This window comes from Rhea americana, unplaced genomic scaffold, assembly GCF_003343005.1.
Source record: "Rhea americana isolate MKP2758 unplaced genomic scaffold, rheAme1 scaffold_165, whole genome shotgun sequence".
Classification (NCBI taxonomy): Eukaryota; Metazoa; Chordata; class Aves; order Rheiformes; family Rheidae; genus Rhea; species Rhea americana.
Genome location: NW_028185761.1, coordinates 397,810 through 414,264, shown reverse-complemented (window position 1 = coordinate 414,264; position 16,455 = coordinate 397,810). Strand labels below are relative to the sequence as shown.

Here is a 16,455-nt window from a genome sequence, read left to right as displayed (position 1 = left end):
AGTGCTTGAGTTTCTCAAAACAAGGATATAATTGATGTGTATTTTTCACAGGAATTCATTTTCCTCTACATGGTGTAGGCTTTTACATTAGCACTGATCAGCTGCCCTGTTGTTGGACCAAGACCTGTCCCATGCTRGGTACCATACAAATCCACAATAAAAACAGAAGTTTTGTTCCTGGAGTGGCRTTTAACAGAATTCATTAGTAATGTTACTTTGTCACTATGAAGTAGATAAAATGCGAGACRGAATCCCTTTTTACCCTAGGCAGGCTATGCAGCATACCCAGAATGGACTGTCCATGCCACAAAATACCAATGAGGAAAATAAGGTCTCAGTGCCAAGAATATAGAAATTAATTGCTGCCTAAACCATGTGGGGCTTATTTCTTTCGTGATTTTATTCTTCGTGTTACTGGAGTTCAGTACCATGCCCATATGTACGTCTAATCAGTTTGGCTTCCATTTCTTGGTAATCTCATGTTTAAGGATAAGATCAGTGTACTTTTTCAAGCTTTGTCTATTGTTTTGTTTTTAATGGCTGGTGGTTATTTGGTAGGATTTGGATTTTGAATTAGGTTTCTGGGTTTGTGTGTGCAAAAAGGACTCATGTTTGGGGACTGGCTTCTCATCACTCTCTGAAAAAACAAGTCTTTTCAATGCATCCCCAGCCAGCTATAAACCACTAGTTGTAAACCAGTCCTAAGCTCACAGGTCCAAGGCATCCACACTGCACCCCTGTGCATAGCCGGATCCAATAAAGCAGCCACCTTGGTAGGGTCTGCCAGTCGCAACTGTGATTTGAATAGTGATAATTATTCCTATCTCTATCATCTTGTGCCAGCCTGAAAACTCCACTCTTTCTCTGTTCGCAATCTCTAGGTTAGGTTTTACCTAGTCAGATTCATGGACTAGTTCCTTTATAAGTCAGTTCCTTCAGTCCCCTAATTAACCCAGTTGTTCTCCAAGTTCCCTACTTCCCATCAGAGCCTTTTTTATCCAGCTGTGATGATGTGAAATTTGGGAGTAAAATGTATACCCTGCCATTCCTCATYCTGTTTCCTCTGTGAAAGGTTAATTAAAAAGCCTTGGAGAAATCTTCAGAAACCAGCTTCCTGCTGCRTTTGGTAATTCCAAATGCTTACAGCAGATGGGGCTGGTATAGTGCTGTAGGGAGACCATGGAGCTGCTCTACACRCTTGTCCACCTCTTCCCTAGGAGGAGTCCACCACTAGTAGCTTGGGAATTTTTCCACACAAGATAGGCAGAAGGTCTCAAATAGTCCATGCAAGTGGCAGCAGCTACAACCCCTGCTCTGTTTTTCCATTTCAAAGGTGGCCTGCAGGAGTGTTCTCCAGACCTYGCATGGAGCCAACTGCAGGGTCTACAAATCCTTGAACTGGGCAATAGAATATGTATGACCTTGTTGGATTTTAATAAATACCAGTAGGATTCTTTTTGTTGTCTGATTCTCAATGACRAAAAGGTCCATGTGCTTCATATCCTCAAGGTTTTCTTGAAGGCCAGGAGTGTCTTTCCTCCCTTTGGAAGAATGCTACGTACTTCACGATATCCCTGCATCCTTGTGGCTAGTGCCTAAGGGACAAAAAACATTATCAAGAGTTTTTTGTAATTTCAACAAGATTTTTTTGTCTCCTCCATAACACTTTCTCCTGCCTTTCATTCCTCTCAGAAACAGGCTGTTCAAACACAGCCCCGCCAGCAATCCACTTTTAAACAGTCATATCACAAGCTTCCTCAAGATGCTATTGACTGAGCTGCAAACTAATCTTCCTCTATACCCCCTCACTCTCCTTAGTAACCAAGACAACCCTCAGTGGGTAGGCAAAGGGATGTGTAAAAAGGGCAGTGCTGTTCAGATCCGGTGAGGCGTTGAAGGAAAGGCAGCCTTACTCCGCCTGCATTCAATATTTCCAAAGATAAGACACACTATTTTAGATGGAAGAGCTTGTCTAGGAGTAGCAGTGCCACTTTGGCTAATGCAAACCCTTAACACAGATGCCCTTCTGTGGGGAAAACTGCATTTACACAAGTATAGATTATTCCTATATGGGAAAATAATACATATTACTCAGATACAGAACTTCTTTACACTATATTTACATTTCTGTTATACAGGAATAGCTGTGCAGGCTACAGTAGTCCCACCTCTCTCCAATACGCAGGAACTAATTGTAGACAAGACTTCAATGAGGTTGTAAAAAGACAGAGAAGGAGGAGAATGAAGCAAAGAAAGGAAAAAGGATCTTCCCAGAGCATGAAAGATGAAGCTAATCAACTGCCTCCGTCAGCTGAAACTTTTGAAAGACAATTTGACAGTTTTCATATGGAAAGAAAAGAGATTTTTATGCAGGCGGTAGAAAAATYCTGTTTTGTTTCCCCAGGAATAATATCAGGTAAAACAATTGAATTYGTGTGGTTGCTTTCTGGCTGCTTTGAACAATGTTTCTGAGGCAGGATGAAAAACATCACTTCAAATCTACATTTCTCTTTCTGATATTTTTCCCCATACACTAGAGTTCAAATCAAGCCTGTTTTGTGAATCATGGTGATTTTTTTTTTTTTTTTTGAGGCTTGATGCACAGGACTCTGGCACAGTTTTGGGGCTGGTAGCACCCGGGGCGGGGGCCAACATAATCTGCTTGCAACGTCAAAGGATTGCAGGATTCTCTGCTTCGTTCTTGGCGGTAATACTGCTCTCCGTCAAACAGGAGTCACGGATTAAATAGTTTATCTCCTGTTTGTCTGTGCGCTTAAAACCCACTACTGAGCCGTGAGGTCCTAAATGGTCAACAAGAAGCTCAAGGCCTGCGAGACACGGAGGAGTTCAGACAGCGCGGGGAGCTGAGCTTTGGTACGCCAAGCTGAACTGCATCCCCACAAACCTAATTGCACCCGTCGTTTTTCCTCCCAGCCTCTGAGGCTGTCCCTCAGCACCAATTGGGAAAATGCTGGGACTGATGCCATGTTTGTGGGTTGTTTTTCCCCTCCTGTCAGTATCAAAGTTACAGGCTGAGCGAGCAGTACATTGATTATTGAATTATTTAACGATCCCTCTTGCGTCTCTGCCTTTGCTTCAGAAAGCCGTTATGTGCAGCATGTCACCTTGGCTGACAGCTGGTGTCTGACGTGCTACCAGAAATTGGGAAGAGAATCTTATTTACTTATGAAACTGTAGCAACAAAATTATTTGGGATTCAGCTTCTTTTAGATTCACCGGTTATTAGCATGAAAGCTTCCTGCGTAAGGTTTGCTGTTGAATGGGAGTTCAAGCTTTTTCTCCCTCCCCACCCTCTGGTGATGCTGGTGGCAGCTGCACAGCTAAAGATGAGTGGAAAGAATAGAGATGAGAGGTCCTAATTCTCCCCTGGGTTGCACAGATGTGGAGCCAAGAGTAGTCCCATCATCAGAGGACACCCATGCTGAACTGGATCAGACAGGTGATATCTAGAGGTGATAATACGTGTTTTTCACACAGCACAGACTTTACATATCCCAAAAGATTTAGGTAATTGCTGGAATTCTGTCTGCCTGTGTGATGCACGAATATGTTTGTATTTCAGTCTGCTCTCCAGATGACACTGCAATTTGGAGGGAGAGGGGATGTGTATGTTCGCACTTGTGTGTGTGCTAAGAAAGTTCTGCTTCGAGACAAGCACTAAGAAAGTAAAGGACTTGGTTTGGATTGAGCTCTCCTGAGAACTGGGTACGTGACCGTGCCTGTTTCCAAAAAAAGCTACATAAATCAGTTGTTTTACCTCGATYATCAGGTGTATGGTCTGCAGGTCACAGTTGGACCACCCAATGTATAGGCAGCCTTCAATTCTGCAGGATATCATTTTTCCTCTTTCAGAAAAATAAGTTTCTTAGATCTGCAGAGAGTAATCAGTGGAGCATTGCCATCCTGAGTCTGCAAGACAGCTTCAGCCAACCAGATTTTCCTTCCTCTTTAGCAGTGTACCAGAATATCAGTCCTTAAGGTATTTCAGCATCCACATTAGGGGTAGGAGGTACTTCACCTGCTTTTGGACACCTGTACTGAGTAGACCTGTACTTCCAAACTACCCATTTCACATACTCCATAGGGTCTAAACATAGACCAGTATCATCTGAGTCTATTTAAATGCCCACTTTAGGTTGAGGTGACCTGCACTTTAGAAGTGTCTCCTTTTCTCCCTAGGCTGCAGCAGAAGTTTGGGTAGCTTCTTTAGAGGTGGACACCTGCATTTGGTTGTGTGGGTCCCACCTGACCTGTTTCACTGAATAACTTAGCTCTTCAGCAGGAGCTGCAAAATAATATACGCCTGGGAAAACAGGCTCAAGAGCACCACATCAACTAGGACAGTCCCTGATGTAGCCACCTTTGGGACTGAAAAACAGATTGAGGCAAAGAAGCAGAAGCTTTCATTAAACTAGGTGACTCAGCTGGTGTGAGGGTGGTACCTGCATGTGGCATTTCTCTTATTTTTCCAGCAGTGAATTCTACACTAGTGGATCGGGACTTAACGAGAGGTCAGATCTTRGCAGTATAGACAAACCTATAGCATGTATCACAGCAGTTCCTTAGGATAAACATTCACATCTTATCATGTGTGTGCACAACGTGTCACAGCAAGGCCCAGCAAGGATCTCAGCTGCATCTGATGCTATGGGGATATAATAAATCAGCAGATCAGGGTCCAGCATGGCTCTTCGGTCTCATGCTTCTATCTCTGCAATGAAGAATGTAATGTTACCCCAGGGAGCTGTAATCTAAACCGGATGGCATTGCTGCCTGGCTGCCAGCCAGCTAAAGGCTTGTTTTCCTTCACTGTGTTCCTCCTCTTATTGTCCAAACTGTATTTTGTTATTTCCCACTTTAGGTGTAGCGCATTCTCTTAAGAGAAAGCATGCCTAGCTGACAGGAGGTTGAATGCTGTTAGTCTGCCCCTTGGTGCACTCAGCAGGGAGGCTGTTTTCCAGCTGGGTCATCCCTGCGGTGGGATGGGATTTCCTGTTTCTAGGAGGCAGCAAGCACGAGCCGTCAGACAGACAGTGCTGTGCAAATGCAAGTGCCTCCGGCTGAGACACGTGACGTAGTCTGACAAGTCCCCAGTAAACCTCCTGCTACCAGCGAAGCGATACGAAGAATATAAAGTGGAAATGTGTGGAATTACAGACCTTCGGCAGCCCAAGCTTCAGGGAGAAGATAAGTCCTAKTACACTCATGTGATAGGACTACAGAGACTCAATTCAGCCTCCCAGACTCCCTCTTGTACTTTGCTCCAAGCATAACCTTGGGGAAATCRTTTCATTTCTCTGCTCCTCGGTTTAGCCTTCAGCAGCACACAGGGATACATGGCCTCATAAATACGTTACAGGGCATAGCTGAGCAATGATCATACGATGTGCTCCAGYGCAAAGTGGGACGGAGATATGGGCTGCTCCTTCTCAGCTCTGCCTCTCCTAGGCTGCTCCATGGTAGGGAGGCAGTGTGTGTCCCCAGGCAAATGGCATCAGTACGGCCCAGTGTTAGAAAACTTAAGCCCAAAGAACACATCCAGTGGGTACCTTTTATATACGTTTAGTCTGTCCCTCTTTCCWCATACATCCTCTCATTAATTATTAGTTGTGACTGGGAATCTATCTTGCACTTTCTAGATAAGTGAATATGACATCATTTACAGTGCTCTGTGCTCAGGTCGTGCTGGAGCTAGACATCTTCCTTGGTAGTGTTATATTTTGTCTGCATCTCCTTCTCCATACTTTACTATTGCATATCATGTAGTCTTTTGTTTACTCCTTTGATGGACTGTAGGCATCCTGCTCATTAATCTCTTAACCAGCTCCTCTAACTCAAGCTCCTTTTCACTTCACCTATACAGCTAAAAGAATTAGACACCTTATTTTTCAGGTCTTCATAACATGGCTTTAGTATGTTTACAAATAATAATAATAATACAAGTAATAACTTTACAAAGTGATTAATTTATAATTTGGTCATTGTGTAAGGATCTGCTCACTGTTGCCTTCGCTCTTCACTGAGGAGCAGAAGCATCTCGGTCTCTGATTGATGTACCTGTCATCTACAATTGTCCTTGGTGACTGTGCCAAATCAAGGGGATCTATAAAACTTTATTTCCTCTGCAAAGCTTTCCACCAAAAATACATCATCTTCTGCATCAAAGCCATGTGGAATCAGGGCATCATCTTTGCATAAGAACASTGATAAATGAGACTAGTATGGAAAGGCTGGCACTTGCTGCTGTATCATGGTCTAGTCCAGCRCTGCTCTGGTCTGTACTAATGATGCTTAGTTAAATTCAAAATTTCCATGGAGGAGACTGGGGCCCAGAATTCAGGCCCAGCTAGAATTATATAGTGGCCTTAATTCTCTAAATGAGCAGATCAGCTTTTTCTAGAAGAAAATGAGAAGGCTTGAGTGTGGCCAAGGATGGGAAAAAGCACATCTGAGGTGGCTGTAAAATGCGCTGTTCCCTCGTGACTGGTGCTCTTCTGGTTGGGCCTACAGTCTGGTTATCACTGTGGTCCTCATGCTCGGCCCATTTTAGTCCCTAGCCCCGGCACTCCTCTCCCATATAGGCACAGAGGCTGTGCTGCTCCGAACACCTTCCACTCAATTATTTAAAATTCAGTTGCTATGGAACTGCTCAAGGCGATCAGTTTAAAGAAAATGCAGATGGCCTCTGGTTTTGAGTTCCCGCTGTGCTTTGGTTAATTTGGTATGTGAAGGTATTAGGTTAATTAAATGCCATGTGTTGCATGGGGACTGACTGCATTTGTGGATTAATAAGTACCTGAGTGTGTTCAGTGCTGAAAGTCCTCAAGCTGGCAGCCAGTTGTTTCACTAAGAACAGAAGATAAAGGAGAGAAGTCACAAGGAAATGAAGAGGTTTCCTGTTAATCTTGCAGTCATTTTTCCAGAACCAGTGGTTGCAGTGTTCTTCAGACCTCCGACCAAGTATCACCCCTTACTGGAGAGACCAGAAGAATTTAAGTGAAGAGAAGCAAAGTAATTCAGTTGCCTTTAAGACTCCAGAAGTGCCCAGCCGTATGGGGCACTCATGCTAGCTGGCCAGTGGAGGAACATGGCTAGTGGGCAGAAATTTTTCTGCTAGAAGACCTTTACCAAAAGCCATACTGTGGATTAAGTCTGAGAGTGTCTTGCAATCAGGAGGCATGGCTAGGCTGAGGGTCTAAAACAYATTGCCCACAGCTCTCTGGCATTCATGGTGGAATACATGTAGCAGGCAGASAGAGGGCCAAATACTACTGTAAGATTTTGGAAATGCTGAAGAGGAAGAAAGTCGTCATCATGCAGCCGTGCCCTGAGGTGGTGGAAGATCAGGAGAGAGACCMGGGCAAATGGACACTACTCCGCAAYGTCAATCAAGCCCTGAAGCCCACAACTCTTTTGGCGGTAAGAYAGGGGGTCTCAAGCTCCAAGAATAGCTGGTGACTTTCAAATTCATTTGAAATCTGTCTCGCTGTTTGATGGGATCCTTGTACTGCTTGTGCCAGCTTCTCTCACCTTCTTCCTGGACCTTTGTGACTCCCCAACTGCTGTAGCTTCCCTGTGGTGCAGTATTCTTGTTCTTTGCAGTTGGAAGTTCCTCCTAAAACTCCTTTTCATGAATTGTGTTGAKCTGTGTATGTACATCATGATGTTCCCTCTTCCTGCATCTCTGTTGGATTTTCAGTGCCCTTAGGTTGTGAGGTCCWTATGGCAGTCTGCCCCAGAGCATTTGGAAGGGCACTGCTGCCTTCTAGCTAGYGTCCTCTGCTTTGAGCAGGAAGAATTGGACCATTTAGTTAGTGTAAAGAGATACACAAGTATTTCTGTTTCTCTAGTGCTCTGTCGTGTGTCTGGGAAAATAAACAGCATCRACATGCAACTTATCAGGCTGTCCCCTGGAGCTGGTAAATGCATGAATCACACTGATATGCCCTGAAATTCATGATGTTTGCTGTTTCTTTAGACTTTCCAAAAGTCATTGCATAAGCAGAAGGAGTTTAACTGACTTCCATGGATTTTGTATCAAACCCATTAAAGACAGGGAAGGAAACGGGTTGACAGTCTGAATGAGTGATGTCATTTTTTAACTCTCTATGCCCTTCTGAGCTTGCCAGCTTAGCCCATCCCATCAGACTTGCTTTTTTTACCAGTATTAAGAATCGCATTGTGATATATTTAGAAAGAGCACTTTGAGGAGACTAGCACCCTGTATATCAGGTAGGCAAAGCACAGAAGTTGTTTTAGYGGCAGTACAGAATCAATTTAACTTGCTGATGGTGGACTACCTTTTTAGCTCAGCTGTGTGGTAACAGAACAGCCTATGAAGCAGGTGTCTCTTGCAACTATGCAAAACTAGATATAAAACCAAGGCTTTAGGATTTTAGGATTTTTGGTCTAGAGCAATTTTTACACAACTGTTGCAGTGTCAGAAGGTCTCTGCTGAGCAGGGCCTGAGATCCCCATCTCTTTTTTCTTTGAGACCTCGATCAAGTTACCTACCTACTCCGTGCATAAATTTGTTCAGCTATGCAATGAAGATAATAGTGCTAAATAATACTCTAAAATGCTTTCAGAGTCCTTGAACCTAAGGAAAGAGTGTTGATATAAGTGGATTTATAATATATCTATGCATTACTACATTCACATGTTTTTCCCTTTTTACTGAGTCTTTGGAAGTGAAGCTAAGGCAGTTAATGAGCCAAAGGTCCAAATGCTATTTTTGTTTATGAACTGAGTGAAGATATTTAGAACATCATCGTCTGAGGAAAAGAAAACCTCTACTAAAACTGGATCCTCAGCTCCATGTAAGCAGCATGATTTTGTTGATATTGAGGTGAAACATAGCAATCAGCTGGCGAGGGTGGAATCTGCCACAAAATGKCTAGGCACTACTTGTATGTAGTGTTTTTCCATAAATGGGTGCCTGGATAGAGCTGTATGCACCTGTGGCATCCACAAATTAGTTCCTCTTTCTAGTCCTGCTGACTGRTGAGGTGGAAGATACAGGTTTGACCATGTTTTATAATGCTTGGACATTAAAGAAATGGCCCCTGGATTTCTTCAATTCCCATTACCAAGCGTGGAATTGAAGGCCCATAATGTCTACCACACTGGATCCAACCAAATCTCTAAGTACTTTGTCCGCAGAAATGGTCATTGGTAGATGTTCAGGGACGATGGCCTAGCAGAGCATGCAGAGAATCATCTTTTCTATTGCTTGTTCTTCCTTCTCCCAGTAGGTTTTCAAGATTTCCAAAAGTAGATATTGCATTTGGATCGTGCTTAATAGGTATGAATGGAGCCTCCAGGAATATGTGCATTAGGCATGGCTCCAAGATCCACAACATTAAACTGAGATGTGTGAAAATATGTGTTATTTTATTTGGTGCAAACTTGCCTGATAATAATTTAATCAAGTGAGTCCCAGTTAGCATCTCTTTAATTAATATTAGTTGCAGGAAATAATTCCATCTCATTTAAAAGATCACAGGTCCTGCTCAGGAGTTTGGTTTGGGGTGATTTTTTTGTTTGTTTGTTCTGAGGAAAACAATTTCTTAAAAAGTCTGTGTGCATTACAGTAACTTAATATCCACAGAATTCATCAGTGGATTGCTCCTACGCAGCAGGACTGATAGAGGTCTGAAGGATTGCCAGTGACATGGAGTGAGAAGAAAGCGGTCAACTACCCATTGCATCTTCCAAAATAAAAACAAAGAGGCCTCAAATCAAAGAGGTGACAAGTTCAAAATACACTAAGGGGCACAGCTTCTCCTGCTATCTATAGTTTAACTCTGCCTTCAAAATTATSAATGATGAAAGTTTGCACAGCTTCAGAAGGCGACTGGACACACAGCACAAAAATTCTGAGAAGTATTATATGTAAAAAGCCCACTTACAAATTGCTGTAATTGGGAGAGCATCTTGGGGAAGTATCTCTACCTGTCTGTTATGTTCCTAACCTTTCTCTAGCCATCCTCTTTTTGCTGTCTCAGAGGGATTGTAATGTATGTCCATAGTGATCGTCTGCAAGGAAAATGGTGCAGACTTCCAGACAAAGATTTCCAGAGCTCCAACTGTTTCCTAAGCATCATTTTCTAGGCTTGCTCATTCTATGGAGGAAAAACTTCTACCTGCATGTTTTTTTCTGCCTCTATCACTGTTCTGTAACCTCTTGCCAAATGCAGTGTGTGACCAGCAACCACTCATGAGGTCATGAAATGGAGAGGCATGACTCCGCCATCTACAAAAATCATGAGTATAAAATTCAGTATCTACTATCCTAAGAGATGCTGAGCCTTCATCTGCAGCCACGATGTAACTTCTGTTTTTGGTTCCAGGGGGATTATGTGTGGATGGACCTCAAAACTGGTCGGGAATTYGATGTCCCCATTGGAGCAGTGGTTAAACTGTGTGACTCTGGGCAGATCCAGGTTGTCGACGATGAAGACAACGTACGTACAAAGGGTTGTGATTGCTCATCAGCTCTATGACTGTTGCATGCACAGGCCCCAGGTAGGATTAAAAGCATGACCTCAGGTGCCATTCAAAAGAAAAACCCAACTCAAATCTCATTAAAGACTATGGGATTCTCTCCATTAATACAGTGAGTGCTGGAACTGAGCCACAGCTTCAGAGAAGTCCCAGCTCCAAACCAAATTYCTGCCAGACAAGGTGCAGGGTAAACAAATAAAAAGAGACAGGTTACAAAGGCCAAGAAGGAACAACCTACAACATCAAGTAGAGAGATCATAACAGTACAGCCCAAGCCCAGTTAATGGATCGAATTTTGTCTTTTCCCAATGTTTCCCAAACTCTAAGTGAGAAAAGGTGCTCATATAAGAGAGTCATGAAGTTCTGACTTTATCATTGACCCTTTGTATGCCCTTGTATCAAATGTGCCTCAGTTTCCCATCYRTAAAACACAGGATAACAGTGCATCCCTACTTTCTTGATTGTGTTTAGAGTGAAATGGTAAAAAGCTTCTTCAATATAACGAGGACATAGGTCTCCAAAGTGCTTTAGACAGTGTTTTGGTGAACTAACCTCCAGCAGCTGCTCCTCTGCTGTATCCAGCCCCTGCTGAGCCCATATCTTCACATGGCATGTCCAGACACTGAATCTCCTTCATTTTCCTATCTCAACTTCTGTATAGCAATGGTTATTTCAGAGGAGTATCTATCTTACAAACAGATAACTGAATGCTCTCTTTCCCTTCTGGGAAGGTAGAAAGAGACTTTGGTATAGTAGTGTCCTCATATCTAGTCTGCAATGGTTTTTGAAACCCTTCAGAAATTGTCAGTATAAATGACACTGTGCCTGTATATGTATAATTTTGTTGCCTATGTGCATCCCTCCCTTTTTTTAAATCATATTTTTTTCTACTCAACAGTACTTTGTGGCAGAAGGATAACCAGTGATGTGGAAATGTAGTTGTGTGAAATGAAGAACAAACCTGCTATTTGTTAAAAGCTCTCCTGGTGTGCTGGGTCTCCATTCTGCCCTAGATTATGCCCTTGCCAGGATGGCTCATGTCTCATGTTTTTTGCTGCTCTTGTGAACCAAAAGATATTTTCCTTCTTCCATCATGACTTCAAATTAGCCACTGTYATACCCCAGGAATACAAGCTGTAGCTAATGCTCTCTCAAATTCTTATTTCATTTGGTCTTTCTGGCTGCCACTTGTCTCAGGGGTATCAAGTTTTACTTGTCTTTCTCCACCTCTCTTCCCAGGAGCACTGGATTTCCCCACAGAATGCCAGCCACATCAAACCCATGCACCCAACCTCCATTCATGGAGTAGAGGACATGATCCGCCTTGGGGATCTGAATGAGGCCGGAATCCTCAGGAACCTGCTGATCCGCTACCGGGAGCACCTGATCTATGTGAGTGTCCACCCTCTTTCSTCTTACTACACCCCATGCTCCCCTTAGCTCAGAGGAGCAGATGTCAGGGACCATGTGGGCAATCTCTGGATTCAGCTGAGTGCCTGGATTTCTACCTTCAGCTGGACCCAGGCAGAGGAGGGCTGTTGYACTGTTATATTCTGCTCCTTTAGAGGACACTGTAGAGTTTCTGGCTACTCCAGTAGAAGCTGAAGACCCTATGATTTAAGTCCCTGCCACCTCCCTGTGTAACTCTTCTGGAAGTTTTCTAGACACACAGTAAGTTTCTGTGCACCGAACAAGAAGGTCAACTCAGGCCACACACAGACTACAGTAACACGGAAGCAAAGCCTTTGGAGACTGGAAGCTATATGTGGGCTTTCTACTTTCACTTCTGTGGAGGAAGGATAAGGAGGCACAGGAGGATCCCCTGTATTGTCAATGTAGAGAAAAAGACATGTCCAGATATTAATTCAGATCTTAGCTGGAATTAATTACTTCCTGGAGTACTCTTTAGGGAGCATCAGCCATTTACAATGATAAACTARCAAAAGTTGGAAGGGTCATATTCACACTTGAGGTGGTGTCAYCATGTATACAGAGTGCCCATGGTGGTCACCAGAGATCCCAGTACAGCCAACARAGGCGAGACTGCTTTTCTGCTGTCCGGACCTTGATGCATGTAGGACAAGCTGAACCGCTTTAGAATTGCTGKCTGAAGATCAAATATCATAGAGCAATCTAGGTTGGAAGGGGCCTTTGGAGGTTCAGCCCCTGGCTCAGATCATGACCAGCTTCAAAGTTAAATACTCATGGGACTGACTAAATTCAAGCAACCTTAATGCCACCAAAGAAGTGCAGATAGCCAATGATTTGCACCTGATAGGCTCATTCAGAGAACATATATTTATTGCTCCGTTTTCTCTTGTTTGTGKGCACCTTGCAGTGGTACCAAGGGAATTTCCACAGCTCCCTCTTGCTCTGTGGGAAGATCGGCAGTAGGCWGGGTATTTAGTCAGTGGTGTTCATATTTCTCTCCTGGGGGTCCCTATGTCATCGGGTATGTGCCTGTYGCCTCACTGAGTGAACCGAGGTCTTCAGATAAGATTTCAGGTGTATAATATCAGATTTCCCATGAATAAAAGAAGCTCCTTTATGAAAGCTCCTGTCTGTGAGCTCCCTCGGTAAGCTATTCACAGGCATCCTGGGGGATTATGAACATGAATGGCCACGGGGCAGAAAGTTGTTTGGCAGCATCGTGCTAATAAAGGTTAATGCAAAGGGCAGCTGCTAACCTGGAAGTGAGCGTGGGCCGTAATTCAGGTTGGAGTGGCTCAGTAACCATGTGGTTTCTTTGAAGAGTCTTTGGGTTTGATGGTGATACAATGCATAGCTTGACAGAGGCACACACAAACCTCTGCACATGTTAGTGAAGGCTCAGGTACCCAGCCTTAGATCTCATCTTCTAAGAGGGGTGGAACTAGAGGGAATAGATTTGTGCCCAGTACAGTAAATATTGATGGCAGTTTTGCAAAGTCAAGGTACCATGTTGATGTCTTTTGGCCAGGAGTAACTAGTCCCTTGAGGTGTTTTTTTCCTGAGGTTTAATTTGCTTTCTCTCAGATGTGGCAAAGCTCACTGTGACTTTACCTCTACTGTTTGCAAGGGTTTCTGAGTCTACTGAGGGATGATTCTTCCAGTGGGACTTCAGTCCCTCGTTTCCTTATCTCCTTAGCTTTATGGAGGGATAACTCTGCTCTAATAAAATATAATTTTCCTTTTTCTCCTCCCTTACATATTCCACCTAAGACAAATTGTGGTGGGAGGGTAAGTATGACTCTTTGAACTGTCATTTACAATCACTGTCATGCCTTCTACTGGCTCACTTATTTCTTTTAAGYATTGTGGCATTCTCATTTAATTTGCACCACCATTGCTGCTGCTTCACAAATGCATTGAGAACATCATCTCCTTCACTGCAGAGCTTGGCCCTTATGATGGCACCTTCCCGGAGCTGGAAAGTCCCTCAGCCTGTGAATGTGGTATTGGATGGCTAAAGCTATAAGCACTTTTCAGTAATGACTTAAGCTTGGAGAAAAGAAACTTCTGCAGCAAAATGAGAAAAACTTCAGCAGAGGCTTGTTGCCTGTGGTTTGGCTTGCATGTGCTGAGGGAAAACCAGACTGAACAGCACAGACATGTGGTAAGGAGTCTGGACTCCTGAGCAGGGTTAAATCTGTTTATGTTTATCTGGAGATGAGCACAGTGCCTTCTGCTTGCTAAGGGTTGACAAAATGCAGGAGTGTTTAGTAGAGCTCTAACCCCATAAAAATCCAGATGAAGTTAGCCACAGAGTTCTGGGTACTGAGGGAAGCAGGCTCAGAAAGGATTTGTTCAGGGCTAATTAATATGTAGGTCATGCAGGCAGTAATGAATGAGATGTAGTTCCTGATGTAAATGGTCAGCTATGGCAGAGCCCCTGCCTATCTGTAAAACTTTTCCCAAAGCTTTACTCTCACCCAGCAATAGAAACCAGAGAGAGAATACTTCCTTGGAGGTGCTCTTTGGCCCCTCATCAGCAAAGTGGCCAAAGTTTTGCATATCATCAGAGGCTAGAACTGGGCAAACAGTGGGTATATATCAACTAGGAATGACCTACGAAAACAAGCAGCGGCATGAGAATTTCTGCTGACAAAGTCCTTCGCAGATCACAAGGGAAGGGTCAGCGAGAGCATCCAGAAAGCATTCCTGCAACTAATGGTTAACTCYTTTAAAAGGCTTGCTGGCTGTATTCAGGCAGGGCAGAGAAAAGTGGCTGAAACACATGGATCTCAGGGACCTCTGCAAAGAGGAAGTCAAAAGAGAGAAAGAGGTTTGAGGAAGAYTATTAGAAATGTCCCCCAAATTAGCCTGTCAATAACTTCGGAAGCAGCAARAAATCTTCCTGGTGTCCTACCTTGAACGGCAAGGGGACTCAGGGGTCTCTGGGGATCTTGGTGACATAATCCTGTTCAGAAATAGAGTTYGCTCCTCCTCTGAGCACTGAACTCATCTTCTCTGTCTCTGTGGAAGGCTGCCCTGGGACTTCACCACTCCCTTACTTCGATACCTTCTTCTACCATCCAGCCAATGTTGTTTCACAGCCAATTTTTACCTTTTGGGATTTGTGACAACCTTGTCCTTGAGCTTAAAGAGGCTTTCTGGTGTCCTGGCATGTAACCTCYTTATTACAGGGAGAACTATTGTACCCTCTCTTTAGTCACTATAAATTCAAACCCCACCTAGGACTGAGCAGAAAGTTGTTCTCTGGTGCTGGCCAGAGTCAGGTCTCAGAGGGCTTGCAGCATCCCTACCACAGGACAGAATTGCCACCTACTGGTTGCCTTTCAGGAAGCCTGTGCAGGTGGGAAATACTGCACAGACAGTGGAGACTGAACTATCATCTCACCCCACTCAATCCTTTTCTGTCACAGTCAAGGGATACTAGTCTTGGACATGAAAAGCTTGACCTGGGCTGCCAGTTCATGTCTCCCTTTCTCTCTCACCAGCACAGATAGTTATTTTACTGCCTTCAGAAAGGCAGCAAAACAACTCAGATTTTCTTTATTAGTCAGCCAATTTGCAATRTGCAGCCAGCAGAGTACAGAGAGATTTTTTCATGGTTCACAAGCATCCTTGCCTATACCACTTTGCTCCCTTGTGCTGGAGACCTACTTTTGGTACTTTTAGGTCATGCAATTATAAAGCTGCAAGATTTATTTTTATACTGAAATGACTTTTTTTCTGGAAAGAATATTTGCAGCAGTTTCATAACTTGTTCCACCAGGAAACAAAAGGAGGATTCATTTCACTTAACTTTAGTTGTGAAAAGTTAACCTAAACAAGGCAACTTGGATTCCTTTGTAGTCATGGAGTGAAGCAGCAGTTTCTGCCTCATGCCCCTTGTTTAGCCCAAGATGGAGCCCAGTTGATTTACTCTAGACATGAACTTTCAGACAACCAAAGTTGGGGAAGGAGATCCTTACTCTCAGCCACGAGTTTGGGATGTKGCCAAGCCTCTTAGTCCTCAAAGCTACTTCTAAGTGGGATGACAAGATTTTTATTCTTGTCAGACTTCTTTGCTGAGGGTTTTGAGAGAAATGCYTCCTGGAAGTGCAGAAACAAAAGAGTAAGGCACCACAAAGTTTTTTGCTATTCAAGGCCAAGAATAGACTCTACTTATCTGAGGGCCACRGTTTCCCATTTTCAAGAAATGTGTTTGTTAACAAAAATGTACCATTTGGTCGCTAATTAACCTTGGTACGTGCTACCACATGAAAGTTGTTCTCTTCCTGCCCATGGTGGATGAAAGGGCTTTTTKCATCCTCTTCTCCCTGTATATGTTTTATCTGCTGTTACTTACTTTCACCTTTGCCTTCAGATGTRCAACTAGGTTGTAGTCAATTGCTAYGACTAGTTTCACAAGAGGGTCTCTGGTCACCATGGGTGAGGAAGAAGTACTGTTCACAAGGCTGTCCAGAGGCTTCATATACCTAT

The 16,455-nt window shown here is 43.6% G+C and overlaps 1 protein-coding gene across 1 annotated transcript in view; it reads left to right on the top strand.

The window, feature by feature from the left end:
- Window positions 1-7,308: 7,308 nt before the first annotated feature.
- Window positions 7,309-16,455, top strand: part of MYO7A (myosin VIIA) — a 73,315-nt gene continuing 64,168 nt past the window's right edge. The window contains exons 1-4 of the mRNA XM_085300539.1: window positions 7,309-7,440; window positions 10,374-10,487; window positions 11,767-11,919; window positions 13,729-13,746. Of these exons, the coding sequence (XP_085156665.1) occupies window positions 7,309-7,440; window positions 10,374-10,487; window positions 11,767-11,919; window positions 13,729-13,746 (417 nt within the window). The remainder of the gene's footprint in view (window positions 7,441-10,373; window positions 10,488-11,766; window positions 11,920-13,728; window positions 13,747-16,455) is intronic.